At 63.1% G+C, this 15,479-nt stretch overlaps 1 protein-coding gene across 5 annotated transcripts in view; it reads right to left on the bottom strand.

Annotated features, from left to right (window-relative positions):
* The window catches only part of SCUBE1 (signal peptide, CUB domain and EGF like domain containing 1), a 112,338-nt gene that overhangs the window by 31,123 nt on the left and 65,736 nt on the right, over positions 1-15,479 (bottom strand). For 4 of the 5 annotated variants that reach the window (XR_008391021.1, XR_008391022.1, XM_037160799.2 and 1 more), the window contains exon 7: positions 13,307-13,396. The exons of the other annotated variant lie outside the window; for it this stretch is intronic. Coding sequence is in view for 2 of the 4 variants with exons in the window: in XM_037160799.2 (XP_037016694.2) it covers positions 13,307-13,396 (90 nt within the window). In the remaining 2 variants the exon portion in view is untranslated. The remainder of the gene's footprint in view (positions 1-13,306; positions 13,397-15,479) is intronic. 5 annotated transcript variants of the gene reach the window in all.

Here is a 15,479-nt window from a genome sequence, read left to right as displayed (position 1 = left end):
AGGGAGAGGAGGAAACTGGGCATCCCCCTTTGTGCGTGCGAGTGTGCATCTGTGGTTTTGCAGGGTGGCTGTGGAGGGGGTGGCACCGAGTTCAGGGCCTGCCGAGCCTTCTCGAGGCTACTGTTTCTGCCATGACAGGAGCGGCAGTGACCACCTACAGAGAGGAGGGGCTCCCAGCTGGCCCCTCCTGACCTGCCTCTCCATGAGTCTCCACAAGCCCCAGCCCACCTGCTGCAGGTGGGCAGATTCTGGACGCCTCCCCGCCTTTGGGTGTGCAGTCCCTTGGCAGGGAGGCCCTGCCCGCCGGTGTCTCTGTGCCCTGCAGACACCAGGTCCCCAGACTCGGAGAGCAGGCTGCTGCCTGCGGGCACCCATGCAGGTGGGGTTCCGGGTCACTGCAGGCCAAGTTCTGATGGGCACATGGCCCTCCAGCACCCTCTTGCCTCCCTGCCAGGTCACCCCCTGGGGCAGTGGTGCTGCCCTGGCTGTGTCACTTACTGAGTGGCCCAGGTGGGGCACCCTTTGGGCCCGGACCTCAGCACTCATATCTGGCTGATGAGGACAATAAGCTTTCCCTTCCGGGGTGGAGGTGAGGATTAAACTCCCAACTCGGCCGAGCCCGGCCCAGGTCCTGGCCTGTAGTAGTTGCTCAACAAATGCTAGTTTCCTCCCTGGGGTTACAACTGGAGGGAAATCCCACCCCCACCCCCAAGTCAGGAGCCCACATATCCTCCCAAGGGCCCATGCAGCCTTTCATGTGGGAGAGCCCCTCCCTTGAGGGGGACGGAGCATGAGCCTGTTTTCCAGGTGCAGGTAATTAACGCTCAGGCCTCGGAGATCAAGGAGCACTGGGGGGATGGGGGCCGGGAAGAAGGAACTCAGAGCTAGGGTTTGGGGCACAGCTGGGGCGCAGCCGGGTGGCCCCACTCAGTACCAGCAGGACGAGCCCCAGGCCCCTGGGGGAATGGAGGTGGAGCGTGGTACCGGCACGGAGGCACACACCATGTGATCCTGAGATAGGACTCTGGCCAGACGGGCTCCAAGGGGCTTGCAGGCCAGGCCCCTCCTGTCTCCAGAGGGAGGTCCTGGGGGGACTCGAAGCTTCAGCCCCCCAGAGCCTGCCGCCCACGGGGTGGATGGAGGCCCACAGCGGGAGGAGGTGGAGCCTGAATGGCCACCCACAGTGGGGACCCCCAGTGCAGGCCCCTCCCCTGCTCTGTCTGCTCATTCAGTCTCCCGGCTGCCCTAGACAATGGTGGGCACCCAGCTCAGCCTTCCAGGCCTTTGTCCCCACTGCTCAGAGTGGCTGTGTGAGAGGCTTCTGTGCCTGGTGAGGAACCGGGGCAGGGGTCCGTCCAGGGCCTCGAGGCTGGTCAGGGGCACAGGCAGTGGAACCTGCTGGACTGACTCCAGCCCATACCTGACAGCCTCCAGTCACCAGCTCTAGCCAGGCCCCACCCCAGAGCCCGGCACAGTCATAAGTGTGCTGGCCGCCACCCCTCCCTGCAGTGTCACTGTCTGCCCCCAGGCCACACCTCAGAGGCCCCTCCCCCGCCTCCCCTGGGGGCCCAGGGCCTGGTCTCTTACTGCAGCCTCTGGGCCAGGCCCCCAGAGTCTCCTGGGTGGCCTGCAGGGGGTGGGAGAAGCAGGGAGTGGAGGTGTGGAGTCAGCTGTCCTCACCATCTGGAGGCCACAGTACACGGGTGGTTGTGGCCGCCACAGCGTTATCTGGGGCTGGCAGACGTGCGGCACACACAGAAAGGGTGACCATGAAGTCTCCCCAGTCTCTTGGGCTACGCGGTGGGGGTTGGGGACAGAGGCGCACAGTGACAAGACAGGCTGACCTGCAGGGGCTGTGGTGGCTTCCAAGTAGAGGCTACTGGAGCTGCTGGGAGGCCCCTGGCCTTGGGTGGTGACCAGCCTGCGACACCACCCTGGTCGCCGTCTCTGAGTGCCTTGAAGAGCAGCCTCGCCGCTATGTTCCCCGAAACCTAACACTGACCCGGCCTGGTTTCAGGGCCCTGCTTCTTGAGAGTCAGAAACCAGGCACCCCGTCCTCTCCCTGGACAACAGGGTCACCCCAAGTGCAGCAGCAGAAGTCAGCTGAGACTAAAGCAGGTGCATCCCTGTCCCTGGGGGGGCAGGGGCGTGGCCTGGTCCTGGAAGCTGCTGAGGCTGTGGGTGACAGGGTTCTGCGGGCCTGCTGTGAGGCTGTCACTCCTGCCTGGGGTGTACTCTGGGAAGGGAGGCTGGAGTCCAGCCACCAGCCTTCTGGGGCAGCGAAGGAGGCGAGGGCACGACCACCGTCCAGAGAGCTGTCCCTCCTGCTTCCAGCCCTGCAAGCCCCCCCGGCCCCTGTGGAAGCTGCCTGCCTCTGAGAGCTATCGGCTCTTTCTCAAGGCGCCCCCTCCCTCTGCAGGAATGAGAGGTTGAGCCTCCCCTGGCACAGCCCTTCACAGCTGGCAAAGCACGTTCTTGTCTGCTAACCTTCCAGGGCCTAGAGCAGCCCAGAGGAGGCCCTTTTGCAGGCAGAGGAATGGAGGCTCAGAGAGGTTAAGAAACTTGTCCCAGCATCGTTTGTCTCGGTCAGCTACGTAATTTGTGGGGCCCACGTGGAATAAGAACGGAGGGCCCTTATCCAAAAATGAAGAATTCCAAGACAGACAGCAGAGCATCAGCCAGCTGTGGCCTGTCTAGGGGTGGGCCCCGGGCGAGTGCGTAGGTCTTGCACCCTTGAAGCAGGCCGTGTCCCAGGTCACACAGATATTGGGAGAGGCTGGTATTTGGACCCACAACTTCGAGGCTCCGGGCTACTGAGTGCACAGACCAGGCCAGGGCGCTGGGCCCTCAGCACAGACCTGGAGAGGTGTCTCCGAGAGGCAGGAAGGGGAACAGGTGGCCAAAGGAGGTCAGGGTGAGTGCCATGGTGCCAGCCTCCATACCCGGTGATCGGGGAGAGCTCTGACCCACCAGCCCGGGCTGGCAAGGCAGGGAGGGCAGGCTCGGGGTGGGGGTCTAAGGCTGGGGGAGGGACCCAGGAGCAAACCCCTCTTCAAGGAGCAGGGGACCTCTCTAGGCCCTCCCACCCCCAGAATGAACTGAGGGCAGCTGGGAAGGTGGTTAGCCAGTGGCTCTCCCAGTCCAGGGGCAGCTGTGACCACCTGACCTGTGACCCTCTTCCCTCAGCCGGTTCCTGAGCCTTCCACGGCCCCAGTCACTTCGGGGTAAAAGCCCTTATGCAGTGGCTCTGGTCTGCTCCCCTGCCCTGTCCCTGCACGCCGGCCCCCCTGACCTCTGTCCAGGTGCCCCAGGCCTGCCATGAGCACTGCAGGCCTGCTCTGTCTCGGGGCCTACAATCACGCCAGTCTTCTTCGTGAGGTCCCTTTGGCCCGTGAGGCAGGGGAAGCCGTGTCCCTGGCCACTCAGCAAGGAGCGGAGCGGGGCCCACGTGTCCGCAGGTGCTGGTGTCTTGTTCCTAACCACACTGCCTCTCCCCCTCGGTGGGGCAGACATCCACCACCCGCCATCTGGGGGTGGCTCTCCTCACGCCTCATGGAGGCGCAACACTAGGGCAGGGTGCAGGGGGAACCTGCCCTGGAGCCTCCAAGTGGAGCTGGGCCCTGGAGACATGCAGGTGGCTGCTGTGATGGAGATGGAGGGGGTGGGAGCTGTGGGGGAAGGGGGCCAGTGCAGCCAGAGGCAGGGAGGTTGTGGAGGACAGGACACGGGAGGGGCTCCAAAGCCGGGGTCTGTGGGGGACCCTAGAAGGCCTTGCTTGGCACCCAGCACTGCTCTCCGAGGTAGCAGATCCGTTGGGCCCACGACCTCCAGGGGTCTGCCACGGCCTGGATCCCCCACTCTGCATTTTAGCCAGGCAACTCTGAGGCCCCCCGGGCTCTGTGCTGACTCCGGCCCAGCTGTGTGGGTCACGGGCCCGCAGGCCACACCGTCCCAGGGCACCCTTCTGCTCAGAACACTCCCCTCTCGGGGCAGCGTGCGGCGAGGTACATTGGGTCAGTGGGACTGGGGAAACACCAGGCGGGGTCACCATGTCAGGGGAACTGTCCTCCCGTGGGCCACCCAGGGTGGGGTTTCCCACAGGCGCTTGGAGAGCAGAACCTCCTGCACCTGGGTCTGCGGCAGAGGGGTGTGGGGGCCGAGGGCAGAGAGGAAGCCAGAGCAGCAGACCTTAGCGGGGTGTCTTCCTTTGGCTTGAAGGGTCTCCAATGGATTACCCGCCCAGGCAATTGAGGTCTTATGATAAAGCTGGGAGCGGGAACGGGATATGGCAAAGAGCCCCGTTGCTGCCCCTGCCCCCCACCCTATTCTGGCCATGGAGCTGCCCCCCACCCTCCTCTGGCCATGGAGTGGGGCAGTGCTGAGGGCGGACCGAGGGGTTCAAGTGCAGCCTCTGCCCGAGGTGGTGGTGGGGGCTGTTGCCACGCCTGCTCTGGCTCAGGAGGCCCGAGGGGAGACGCAGCAAAGGAAGGTCACTGCTTTGAGCCCCAGGTTCCTCACCGGTGATGCTGGTGGCACCCTTGCTGTGCTGGGAACACTGGCCTGGGACCCCCACCCGCTGGCCCCCCCCCCCAACACACGGCCAGGCTGCGCGGCCAGAGTCTTGCCCACGCAGCCCTGGGGCAGAGACCACAGCCCCACACTGCAAACCAGAAAACAGGGGCTCGGAGGTGTGAGGCGGAGGAATGGGACCCAGGGCTGGCTCCGGGGCCAGGGCCAGGACGATGACCCAGAAGAGTTAGCAAAACTCTGAGTCCCCGCTGTAGGGACAAATGCTGTTCTTAAATGAAGCCCCTAGGGGCAAGGGTGGGCTGGAGGGGTGGGCTGGAGGGGTGGGCAGCGGCCAATGGAACTGGTGGGCAGGTGGTCCAGGTGCCTGGTCAGTTTCGCCTGCCGCTACAGAGGCTCCTCCAAAGGTCCTGGCTGGACCAATGACTGTGCTGGTGAGAAAAGATGCCCTGGGCTCTTGGGGGTGCCTTCCGCCCACGTCCGCATTGGGCAACCAGCATCACCGTCAAGGACGGTGGGGGCGGGGGCAGCAAATGCATTCAGAGGGAGCTGTGGGGAGGGGCAGTAAGGAGGCAGGGGTTTTGAGGTCACATCCCCAAGGCCTCTGGGGCGCACTTGGACCAAATCTTGGGGGCTAAGAATCCTAGAAAAGGGTTAAGGCAGGACAGGGAGGGGCTGGGGGGCTGGCCAACAGTCTCTTGGGTGAGGACAGAGGCCCAGAAGGGGCTCCTGGGATCCAGTGTGCCCAGCTCCAGGGAGTGGGCCACCCTCTATGTTGTGGGGCTCACCTCCACTCTTGGCTACCCCATGTGGGCAGCTAGACAAGTGTGACAGCTGCTGTGGCTCAGGGACCCGAGTCCAGGGAAGGCTGCCGGGGGCCCTGCTACAGACTGGGCGGCATTTTACACAAAGTGTGAGAGCTGGGTACACCCCTGAGAGCAACTCCCCGATGCCCCCACAGATGGCTCTGATGGTGGGGTGCCTGCCTGGTGGTGCGATCCCAGCAGGCCCTCGTCACAGGCCCCCCAGGCAGGAGGACCAGGGTTGGCTCTTCTGCTTTACAGTCCTGAGAGGGGAGAGGACTTACAGAGGCCATCCAAGGGACGTGGTGGGGCAGGTCAGGCGTCCCGATGCTCAGTTCACTGACTGTGCACACCCAGCCCCCTGGCCCAAGTATGGGTTCCCCCAGGGAAGTCACAAACACCTGCCTCTGAAGAGCCATGTGACTCGGGCTGAACCCCTCACCTCCCTGGGCTGGGCCACCTCCGCCAGGAGATGGCACTGTCTCCCTCAAGGCCCTCGGATGTCACCCCCACATGCCCATCTGGCTGCATCCCCTTCCTGTAACCCCATTCCATGCCCCCTGTCCCCCACAGTGCAAGACCCTGCCTCTGGCTGCCAGTGACATCCTGTCACCTCTCACCCATGCCCCGGGGGTCTTGGCTGCATCTCCCGCACCCAGTTCACTGCAAGTCCTCTAGACCCAACAACTGGGCTCAGCCTGTGTTACTGGTGGGTTCTCTCTGGCCCCCCACTCACAGAGCAGCAGGGACCCCAGCCCCTTCTGTGCTCCCACCTCACAGAACGACCCCAGAGCTTTGGGGAGGGCACCTCCACACTGGCCTGTCTGCCGGGGGTGTGTGGAGGGAGCATGTTCCCAGCCCCAGCACCCTGTCCTCACCCCAACCCCCACTTCTGGGGACCCCGGAAGATGGCACTCAAACTCCTGCTGTGTGAAATGGGGCAGGTCTGCGGGCCACCTGCAGTCAGACCAGGTCCCCCGAGGCCCAGTCAGGGAGGGCTGCAAGCCCCAGCTCCGAGGAAGCCGGAGGACTTACGAGTGAGGGCTCTGGGCCTTGTCAGGGGAGGGCCGGATGGCCTCCTCCATGCAGGCTTGGTCCCTGAAGGTGCCAGGAGCCCTGGTTCTGCCCAACCCAGGTGGCTGTGGGCAAGTCATCCTCTCCAAGCCTCTATGCCCCCATCTGGGGCCGGCCAGTCCCTGTCCCCTTCTTCCCTCCAATACGCTCTGCCTGCCTGGCACCTTTCCTCCACCCCACTCTACACGTTGACACCGCTGAGTCACTGAGACCCCGCACCTAGTGGGCCTCGTGTGTGCATGTGCCCAAACCCAGGGCTTGGGGCCTCGGCCGGGGCCCTGGCTGACCAGAGACCAGCCGCAATGGGGGCCAGCTGGGCAATAGGGGCAAGTCTGACCAGCTGCTTCTTCTGATGGGGCCCAGAGCTGGGAGTGCAGGCCTGAGGGCAGGTGGCTGAGGTGCAAGAGAGGGTGCTGGCCCAGGCCCCAGGGTCCATCCAGCCTTTCCCTGCAGCTGGGCCTCCTGCTGAGCGGGGGCCTGGAAAGTTGTCCCACTGGCACCACCTCCCTGACCTCTGACCTCCTGACCCCTTTCCACCACCAGGCTCATCGGGCTCCGGGTCTCGCCCTTTCTCTCCCAGCCAGACACCTGCCTGCCTGAAGAGTGAGCAGTGGGGCCCTGTCCGCCCCACCCAGCACCTCCTCCAGGAAGCCTTCCTTAGTGCCCTGGGCCAGCCAGCCTCCCTGTGGGGCTCTGCTGCTCTGCGCCTCGAGGGCCATCAGGTCTGGCGAGGACTTGGCTTCTGCTCCATCAATCCAGGAGGTCCCAGGATTGTGACAACACAGGGAGCTGGTGAAGGAGGGTGGGCCATGGGACGGGGCTGACAGGGAGGGCTGGGTGGGCCTATGCCGGGCAGAACTGCCCAAGATGGTGTCTGGTGGGCAGTGTGAGCCACTGAGGCAGGGACCTTGGGTCAGGCTGTGTGAACAGGGCCAGAAGGACAGGTGGAGGGCGGCCCGGAGGCGACTGAACGTGTGGGTCTGCAATGGGGGCGGTGCTGGCGCCTGGGACACAGGTTGGTGAGATCGGGAGAGGCCCAGGGACCCTGGAGATGGCGGCTGCAGAAAAGGGTGGTGGACAGGGGGCAGCTCCTGGGTGGACAGAGGAGCCGGGAGCTGGGGGAGAAACAGGAGTGTGAATGTGCCAAGGGAAGTGACATCGCCTGGACCCTTAGGTGATGTGGGTACATGAGGCTGGGGACAGCATGGGATTCACTGTGCACCCACAAATGTTGGCCATTGTTACCCTAACTGCCCCAGTGCTCCTGGTCTTCCTGCCTTCCAGGGCTCTAGCCTCTTGACCCCCCTCCCTGGAACTCACTCAGCAGCTCCCCACTGAGTGCTCTCCTGTGGCCAAGCCCCAGGCAGCACAGGGCCCAATAAGGTGGACAGACCGTGGCATTGTGCCCGGTCAGGGGCTGGGAGCCTGGGTCCGGGTGCAGTGGTTCAGGGAGAGGGGCAGGTGCTGGCTGTGGGGGTGCATAGCACAGCTCCTGGCGACCATCCCGAGCCTCTGGTTCCTTCCTCTGTAAGACGGGACTCATCTCAGCCCCAGCTCTTGGGTGGTTGTGGTAAGCAAAGGCTGCAGACAGTACACGGCCCAGAGGAAGGGGGGCTCAAGGTTAGCAGTCCCCGTGGTCCCTGGGCCTCAGCTCAGGGGGGCCCTGGAATGGCTGCCGAGCCCTGGGCCTGCCCCTGCTCCTGAGCTGGGGCCTGGGCTGCACTGCTGCTCACACTTGCAGATTCGGGGGCGTCTCTTCCCCTTTGGGGCCTCACTTTGCCGTCTGTGAAGTGGGTCCCTCAGCTGCCTCTCAGGCACAGGAAAGCTCACTGGAAAGGGCTGAGACGGCACCAAGGAAGCAGTGGGCACGCCCTGTGGGGGACTGCAGAGGCTGGAGGTGCCCCGGGGGGCAGTGGGGCTTCCTGGCCTGGCCAGTGCGTCCCACGCCTCCAGCCCTCCCTGTGCCGTGGACTGGTGGCCCTGAGGATAAGGCAGGGAAGAGGGTGGGCGGGGGCTGTGCCTCGGGGGGCTCCTCCCAGCCCGAGAGTGAGCCATCTGTGGTTGGCAGACTCAGAGCCCCTTCGAATGTCTGTGTCTTAATGCCCAGTGACACTGTGCAGAGGGTCTGCGCAGGCGCATCTACAGACTAAGGCCCCGGTGAGGGGGATTCCTGTGGATTCTCTGGGAGGGCCCGGCGTGGTCACAGGGTCCTTTCAGGTGGACGAGGGAATGGTGGCGGCGGTGGCCGCTTGGCCAGATACCGCACTGGGGTTCTGAAGACAAGGGGGGCGGGTGCTGTGATCCCAGGGATGGGGTCGGGAGTGGGGGACCTCCAGGCTGAAAGGGCCAGGAAATGGATTCACTCTTAAGAGCTTCCAGAAAGAATGTGGCCCTGCAGACACCGTGACTTCAGCCCCGTGAGCCCCAAGTCACGTTTCTGACTTACAGAGAAGAATGCGTTTGGGCCGTTTTAAAGTGCTGAGGCTGTGGCACTTGGTGGCAGCAGCGGCAGGAGGCAGACCAGGCGCCTGGCCCCAGGCCGCTGTGGGAAAGGAGCTCGGTAAAGGCCTGGCGCCAACAGGTGGCCCAGGTCTCCGCAGTCCTGCCGAGCCGAGAGCAGGGCCCGGGGACGCACGGCCACACGGCTGCGTGCACAAATGTCTCACATAAGCAAGCAGGCGGCAGGCTGACCGAGACGCGTCACGCCGACCCTCCCACCAAACACCCGCGCTGGTTTCCGAGGGCACTAGAATCGGTTACAGGTTTTGAGGTCTGAGTGGACAGGCCCGCCCTGCTCACAGCCTGCGCTCGTGACTGGGGGTCATTATAAACAGCAGCTGCTGAGTGCAGCTGGAACCCCGAGGGCGGGGCAGGGCCTTGGCCCCGGGGCTTCACCCTCTGGACTGACCGCTGCTGTGAGCAGTAGCCCTTGGGTGAGCAGGCAGGTTCCAGGAGAGGCACCGAGGGCCCAAGGCTTTAGCTCTTGCACTCCATGTCCCTGCCGTTTGCTCAGGTCCTGGCTTCTGGCCGAGTAAAAAGGCAAGGCAGCCCCCGGGACCAGCGGCGGACACCGTGGGCACCTCTGCAGCCTGGGGACAGAGCATTCCTGAAATCGCTCGGGGTCAAACGGCCTAAGAGGGCATGTGAAACCTCCACTCTCCCACCCCCCAGGGGGAGTAAATCAGCACGGAGGCTGCCCACCCTCTCTGACACCTGGACCCTGGCTTCGCCTGGGCCCACACCCCCGGTCTGCTGCCACTCTGCGGTCACTTGGAGAGGGTCTCTTTCAACCCTCCCCTAGCCACCTCAGAAACAAACACCGTCCACACAGCAGATCACTGGCATCTTGGGGCTGGAAGACGCTTGCCAGGCTATCGCTTCTACCAGGCAACTTCACACACAGCCCCGCTCTAGCAGAACCCAGGCCCTGACCGTGGTGTCCGACCTTTGGGCATCTCTGGGACACACTAGAAGAGTTGTCTGGGGCCACATTACGTACATTGTGACACATAATCACATGCAAAAGTCTCATAATGCCTCAAGAAAATTTACAATTTTGTGCCGGGCCACACTCATAGCCATCCTGGGCCACACATGGCCCTCGGGCGGCAGGCTGGACACCCCTGCCCATCGGGGCATCCTGGCCCCAGTCTTTTCTCCCAGTGGCTGCTCCCCTCTGCCCTGTCAGGAGCTGGGCAGAGTGGTGGTTGAGGACAGAGACTCTGGAGCCAGGGGCCCAGGGTTTGACCTTGCCGTGGAAATTCTCCATGTCTGACCTTTCTCATTTGCTCCTGGGCCATAGAACAAGCTCCCCCCAAGGCCTGTTCTTTCCCTGTCCCCTCCCGGGACCTGAACAAGGGCCCAAGTGGAGGGCCCACCAGGCTACACTGCCTGTGCCCCGTCCCACTGGCCAGCAGCGCTGCCCCAACCGATTCCCGCGTGGCCTGGGCTGCTCTCTCCGCGCAGGGGCAGGGCTCTCGGGGTGTGTCCTGGCTGTGTGCGGGCGGCACTGGGCAGAACGGGGATGGTCGCCTCCCTTATTCCCCAGCCCTTGCCTCTGTTACTACAGCCCAGGAGCAGCCGGGTCTCACTGGGGCTTGCATTGCGGTCCCGAGGGTTACAAGTTGGCGGCCACGGCCATCGCCCCCGGGGGAAGGTGCTGCAGGAAGCCCCGAGGAAGGAGCGGTCTCTCCCGCCCGAGGACAAGACAGGCCCGAGGGGCTGGGGCGGGGGGTTTCCTTGGAGCACTCGAAAAACCCAAAATTTATTTATAAAAATTGTGTATCTATTCTTATGTGTTTAAACTCCGGTCCCCTTCACAGTCCTCTCCATCTGATGCGACACACCTGTCGAGACGTTTTTCCCACTGCTCAGAACAGTTTCTGAACCTGTCGATTTTGATGCCTTTTAGTGCTTTGGCAAAACGTTTCCCTTTGAGGACTTTTTTCACCCGGGAAACAAAAAACATCACTCAGGGTGAGACCGGGTGTACAGGGTGGGTGGAGCACAGGGGTCCTGATGTTTCTGGTCAAAAACTGCTGAACTCTCAGCGCGGTGTGGGCAGGCGTGCTCGTAAATCGCCCATCATGAAATGGACAAACACATTGAAAGTCCTAAAAAATTTTCTTCACTGCAGCCAAATGCAGCCTCTCACAACAGCGCCAGCTGGTGCACTGATACAGATGTTCTCCTAGAACACTCACTTAGCGGGGGAAGCCTGGCCTACAAGGGGCCTGCCCTCCAGAAGGTGATTCTGGTTAATTTGGGCCTCCCCATATATATCAAAAGGCGGGGGTGCAAGGGAAGCCAATCCTCATCTGTTTCCTTGGCCCCTCCTGACGCTGGGCAGCGTCCCCAGATCTGTTTCCCAAACCCAGGGAGAGGGAGGCTGCATTCTGGGCGCCTCCTTCCTCATGCCTGGCCTGGCTCCAGGACCCGGCTCTGGGCCATTACCCACCGAGTCTAATTAGACAAAGCAAGTGCAGGGGCCCTGTCTTCATCGACCCACCCCCTGCACCGCCCACTGCTTGATGTCCACTCAGCTCAGCCTCTTTCCCCCCCATGCTCTTACTGGTCCCACCTGCTCTGGAGCCCAGGCCTCCACAGCAGCGCCTACCTCTCCTAGGAAGTGAGGCCGAGGGGCCCGGGACCCCTTGGGACTCAGAGCACCCGCACTTCTTAGGTTCCCCCCATTCCCTTCTGGCCACCTTCCCAGGAGGTCCGCAGCACTGCCTCACACCTTTCTGGGGGGTGGTGGACATGCCTGCTTGGTGGGGCCTCCACGCCCACCACTTGGCCATTTCCAGCCCCTCCCAGGCCGACCCAGGCAGCTCAAGCCAGCCAGGCAGCCCCGTCCAGAGAATGTGTGGAGAGTGGGCCTGCGCGGTGAGAGGCACCCGCTGCCTGCTGGGCCCGGGCTGGCCCTCAGAGATCTCGCCTGAGGAGCAGGTCTGTGTGCTTCCTGCCCTCGCGGACTTCAGGGTGCATAGAGCACCGCCAGCCGGACCGTGATCTCCTCACTCCTCTGAGCCCCGCTGCAGAGGATGAGCCTCAAGCCTGCTCCCCAGTGTACAAGGCCACACCCCATGGGACCTATGGCCCCATGCAGGCCTCCTTCCTTCCCAGATGCCTGGGTTCTTTGGAGGTCCATGCGAAGACAATGAAACTAGGTGACCTCTCCAGGACCTTCAGGACATGACCTCCAGGGTCCCGTGACCTCTGAAAAGAAAACCCACACTGCCCCAAGCTCAGGGTGGTGTGTGATCTCAGGTAAGCCAGGGCACCCCTGAGAGCCTCGGTTTCCTCGTCTGGGACTTGGAAATGCACCTGCTGGCCTCACGGCTCCCAAGGCCGGTGTGACCTGTCTGAGTGCCACAAAGAAGGCCGTGACCATCCGAGGTGACCCCACAGCTGTGCACCAGAGGGCCCCCAGCCCCAGGACCGGAACCCCGACTGAGACATTGAGGCGCACCTGCCCTCCTGCCGCGCAGACCCAGCTTGGTGGGAGAGCGGTCCCTGCCGCCTCCGCCCTCCCTTCTCACACTCCTGGCTCAGCCCCGCTGGCAGGCCTCGGTGCCGCTCGGGAGTCTGCACGCTGGGGGCGGTGCTCGGAGTGAAGCTGACCTCCTGTGGTGCCCCCACAGCAAGTGGGTGTCCGAGGGGTCACTGGGGAAAAGTGGGTCAAAGCCGCCAGCCTGGCAGGCTTGGGCTACGGTCATTCACAGTATCAGGGAGCACCTCCAGGAGGGGCTGAGTGAGTCCTGCTTTTATCCGGCCTGCCCTGCCAGAGAGAGTCCTGCTTTTAATCAGTCCTCCCCTCACTGGGTATCGCGTTTCCCAACTACACAGTGAGCAGGCAGAACTCCACTCCTCGCCTCGAGGGTCCCCCAGCCCTGAATGTGGGTGTGCCCCCCCCCCCCCCCCCCCGCACTGTGGCTTCTCTCCTAAGGGAGAGGACGGTTAAGGACCGAACAGCCCGGACGCCTGCTTCCTCGCCTCTGGGCCGCTGTGCTGATCCTGGGTCCTAACTGTCCCTGCGGCGAGCACGCGCGGAGAGGGGTTAGAGCACGTGCCTCCTTACACGCAGGGGCAACTAGCCCCGGGCTCTGGGTTCTCTGCTACAAACACACAAAGAGATACACGTGTTTGATGAAGGGCAAACAACTTTAAAAAGGAAAAAGTTCACATCTGCAGTGGAGCCCCCACACGCACACAGGGCACACGTGACCCCACACACGCGAGCACACCACACAGATGGACAGCCCCCTCACACAGCCCCCACACGCCCGCACACACTCACAGGCGGACAGGCCACCACACACGCGGACCCCCGCACGCCACACACACGCGCACTCGCGAACAAAGGTGCGAAGACAACAAAGGAAGTGGAAGAAAAGTGTTACCCATGAGGAGCCGCCGTTTCACCCGCTTGTCCACATCAGCTACTGACGTGGCACTGAACTGAGAGCGCTCAATTGCAGCCTCATCCTCCTCTAAAACACAAGTAAGGGACAAACACGGAGCCGCTGGTTAATGAGAGCCCACTTCCCGCGGCCCAAGACAGTCAGCCTTCCGGCGTGGCGCACACACAGCCAACACAGCATGCGGCAGCGGGGCGTCCTCGCAGGGGGCTAAACCCAGGCACCTCCAAGGTGGCGTGTTCAGGGCAGAGCGAAGAGGCAGCAGGGGTGGGGTGGGTGGGGGTGGAGAAAGGGGACGACCACAGAAGGAGGCAGATGGGACGGGGGCCACCCGCACACGGAAGAGGCGGCTGAGGTCAGAGCAGACAGGACGCGTTTGGGAAGGGCCACGGCAGCAGACAGCGCCCCCAGGGAGCCTCCAGAGAACCCTGGCTCCAGCTGGAGGGAAGGCACAGGACGAGGCACCGCAGGAGGGGACAGGGCCGCGAGGTCCGGTGATGGACGCGCCTGGACAGCAGACACTCTGTCTCCAGGGCAGGAAAGCGCATCACACACTCATGCAAAATTAAGAACGAGACATACAGAGGGACACACACACACACAACAATGGACCCGGTTGGACAGACAGAAGCCCGGGGGTCGATTTGGGCAGCGCTGGTTGCCTGCTTGTCTACAGAGGGCGAAAGCGGTGCGCCAGGTGCCCGGTGGGGCTGCGAGGCTGTCAGTCGTTTTAGGGGTGTGCGGGGTGAGCCACGGGGCGGCCGGGGAGCATGCTGGCCGCTGGGCAGGAGGCTGCGCCAAGACGAGGTGAGCCAGCTCCCGTTCTCTGCTCAGCGGGAGATGTGCAGAGACCTTTGCTCCCAGGGGGACTTAAGGAGCAGGGAGCAGGCAGACGGGAGGCTCCCCTGGCTGGCAGGCAGCAGCAGCGGCCCAGGAGCTGGGTCTGGGCAAGGGTTTCTAAGGGGAGGGGTGGGAACGAGGGGCGAGGGCAGGGACATTAGAGAGGAGATCCGAGCAGGGGCTCTCACATGCAGCAGACGCTACGAGATGGAAAATGAGGAAGGATGAGCTGGGTGCACGAAGACAAGTCCTGTTAGACGAGGCTGGGCGGGTGTCTGGCCAGCAGCTGTTTGCGCTGGTCTGGGAGCCGGCAGAGGCGGCTTCACTGCAGACGCAAACACTGAGGGAGACCCCAGGGGACAAGACAGGGAGAGCCCCCGGGGGAGGGGGGACAGCAGAGACAGGAAGGGAGGCGGGAGAGGGGGTTCTAGACGGGATCAGGCTGCAATAGAGACACTGGTCTGAGGCCGGGTTTTGCGTTGAATTTTGGTTTGGTTTGGCTTTTGGCTCTGAAATAATTAATGGATGTCAGTTATCAGACAAGACAGGCAATCAGGGACCATCACCAGAAAAGCAGGAGGAACGAGGTAAAACGAAACCAAAACGGCTGTTGGAGAGGAGAGGCCACACGGGGGGGACGACGCAGCAGCAGCACCCGGGCGGCAGCCAGGGACTAGGATGGGACCGCTGGGCCCCGCCCCCCGCCTGACGCCCCATACCAGCGAACAGTCACGGGGGACAGGGTTCGACAGCACGCTCTGGGTGTCATGGCTTTGCTTGCTTGTCAACCTCTTTTTGTCACTTGAAAGTCCCTCAAGAAATAGCTTTCTAGTCGATAAGAAATGAGACCTCTTTTTTAAACAAAAAAATAAGCCACAGCAACTGACTGGCGGGTGTCTCGAGTCTGCCCACACGGGAGAGGAAGGGAGCGGGGAGCTGGGGTGGACGGACACCACCCCTGATGTCCCCTCTTGTGCAGCTGAAAAGGTGCTTTTGAGTGGGGAACAGCCTACGGAGATTAGGGCGCGAGGGAACACAAACATCTAAGCTTCTCCTTGGAAGTATGTGACTGGGGCTCAGACGAAGACCCCTTGCACGGGGAGGGAGGGGGTGCCGTCTGAGAGGAAGGGACTCTGGGTGGGAGAGGGGGTCTGGCCAGAGCCCCGCTGGGCAGAGCAGGAAAAGCGGGTGGAAGGCCCAGGCCCCGCCCCTGGCACTCTCGCCTGGAGACAGAGCGGTTCTCCTAGAACGCTTCCTGCCTCTCCGGGAGGCTGGGCCAGCCTGCTGCCTGGCTCCACGTCCGTCAGCCGGGGAA

Source organism: Artibeus jamaicensis, unplaced genomic scaffold (assembly GCF_021234435.1).
Source record: "Artibeus jamaicensis isolate MK-2021 breed Jamaican fruit bat unplaced genomic scaffold, CSHL_Jam_final contig_233, whole genome shotgun sequence".
Classification (NCBI taxonomy): domain Eukaryota; kingdom Metazoa; phylum Chordata; class Mammalia; order Chiroptera; family Phyllostomidae; genus Artibeus; species Artibeus jamaicensis.
This window is presented reverse-complemented; position numbering and strand designations above follow the sequence as displayed.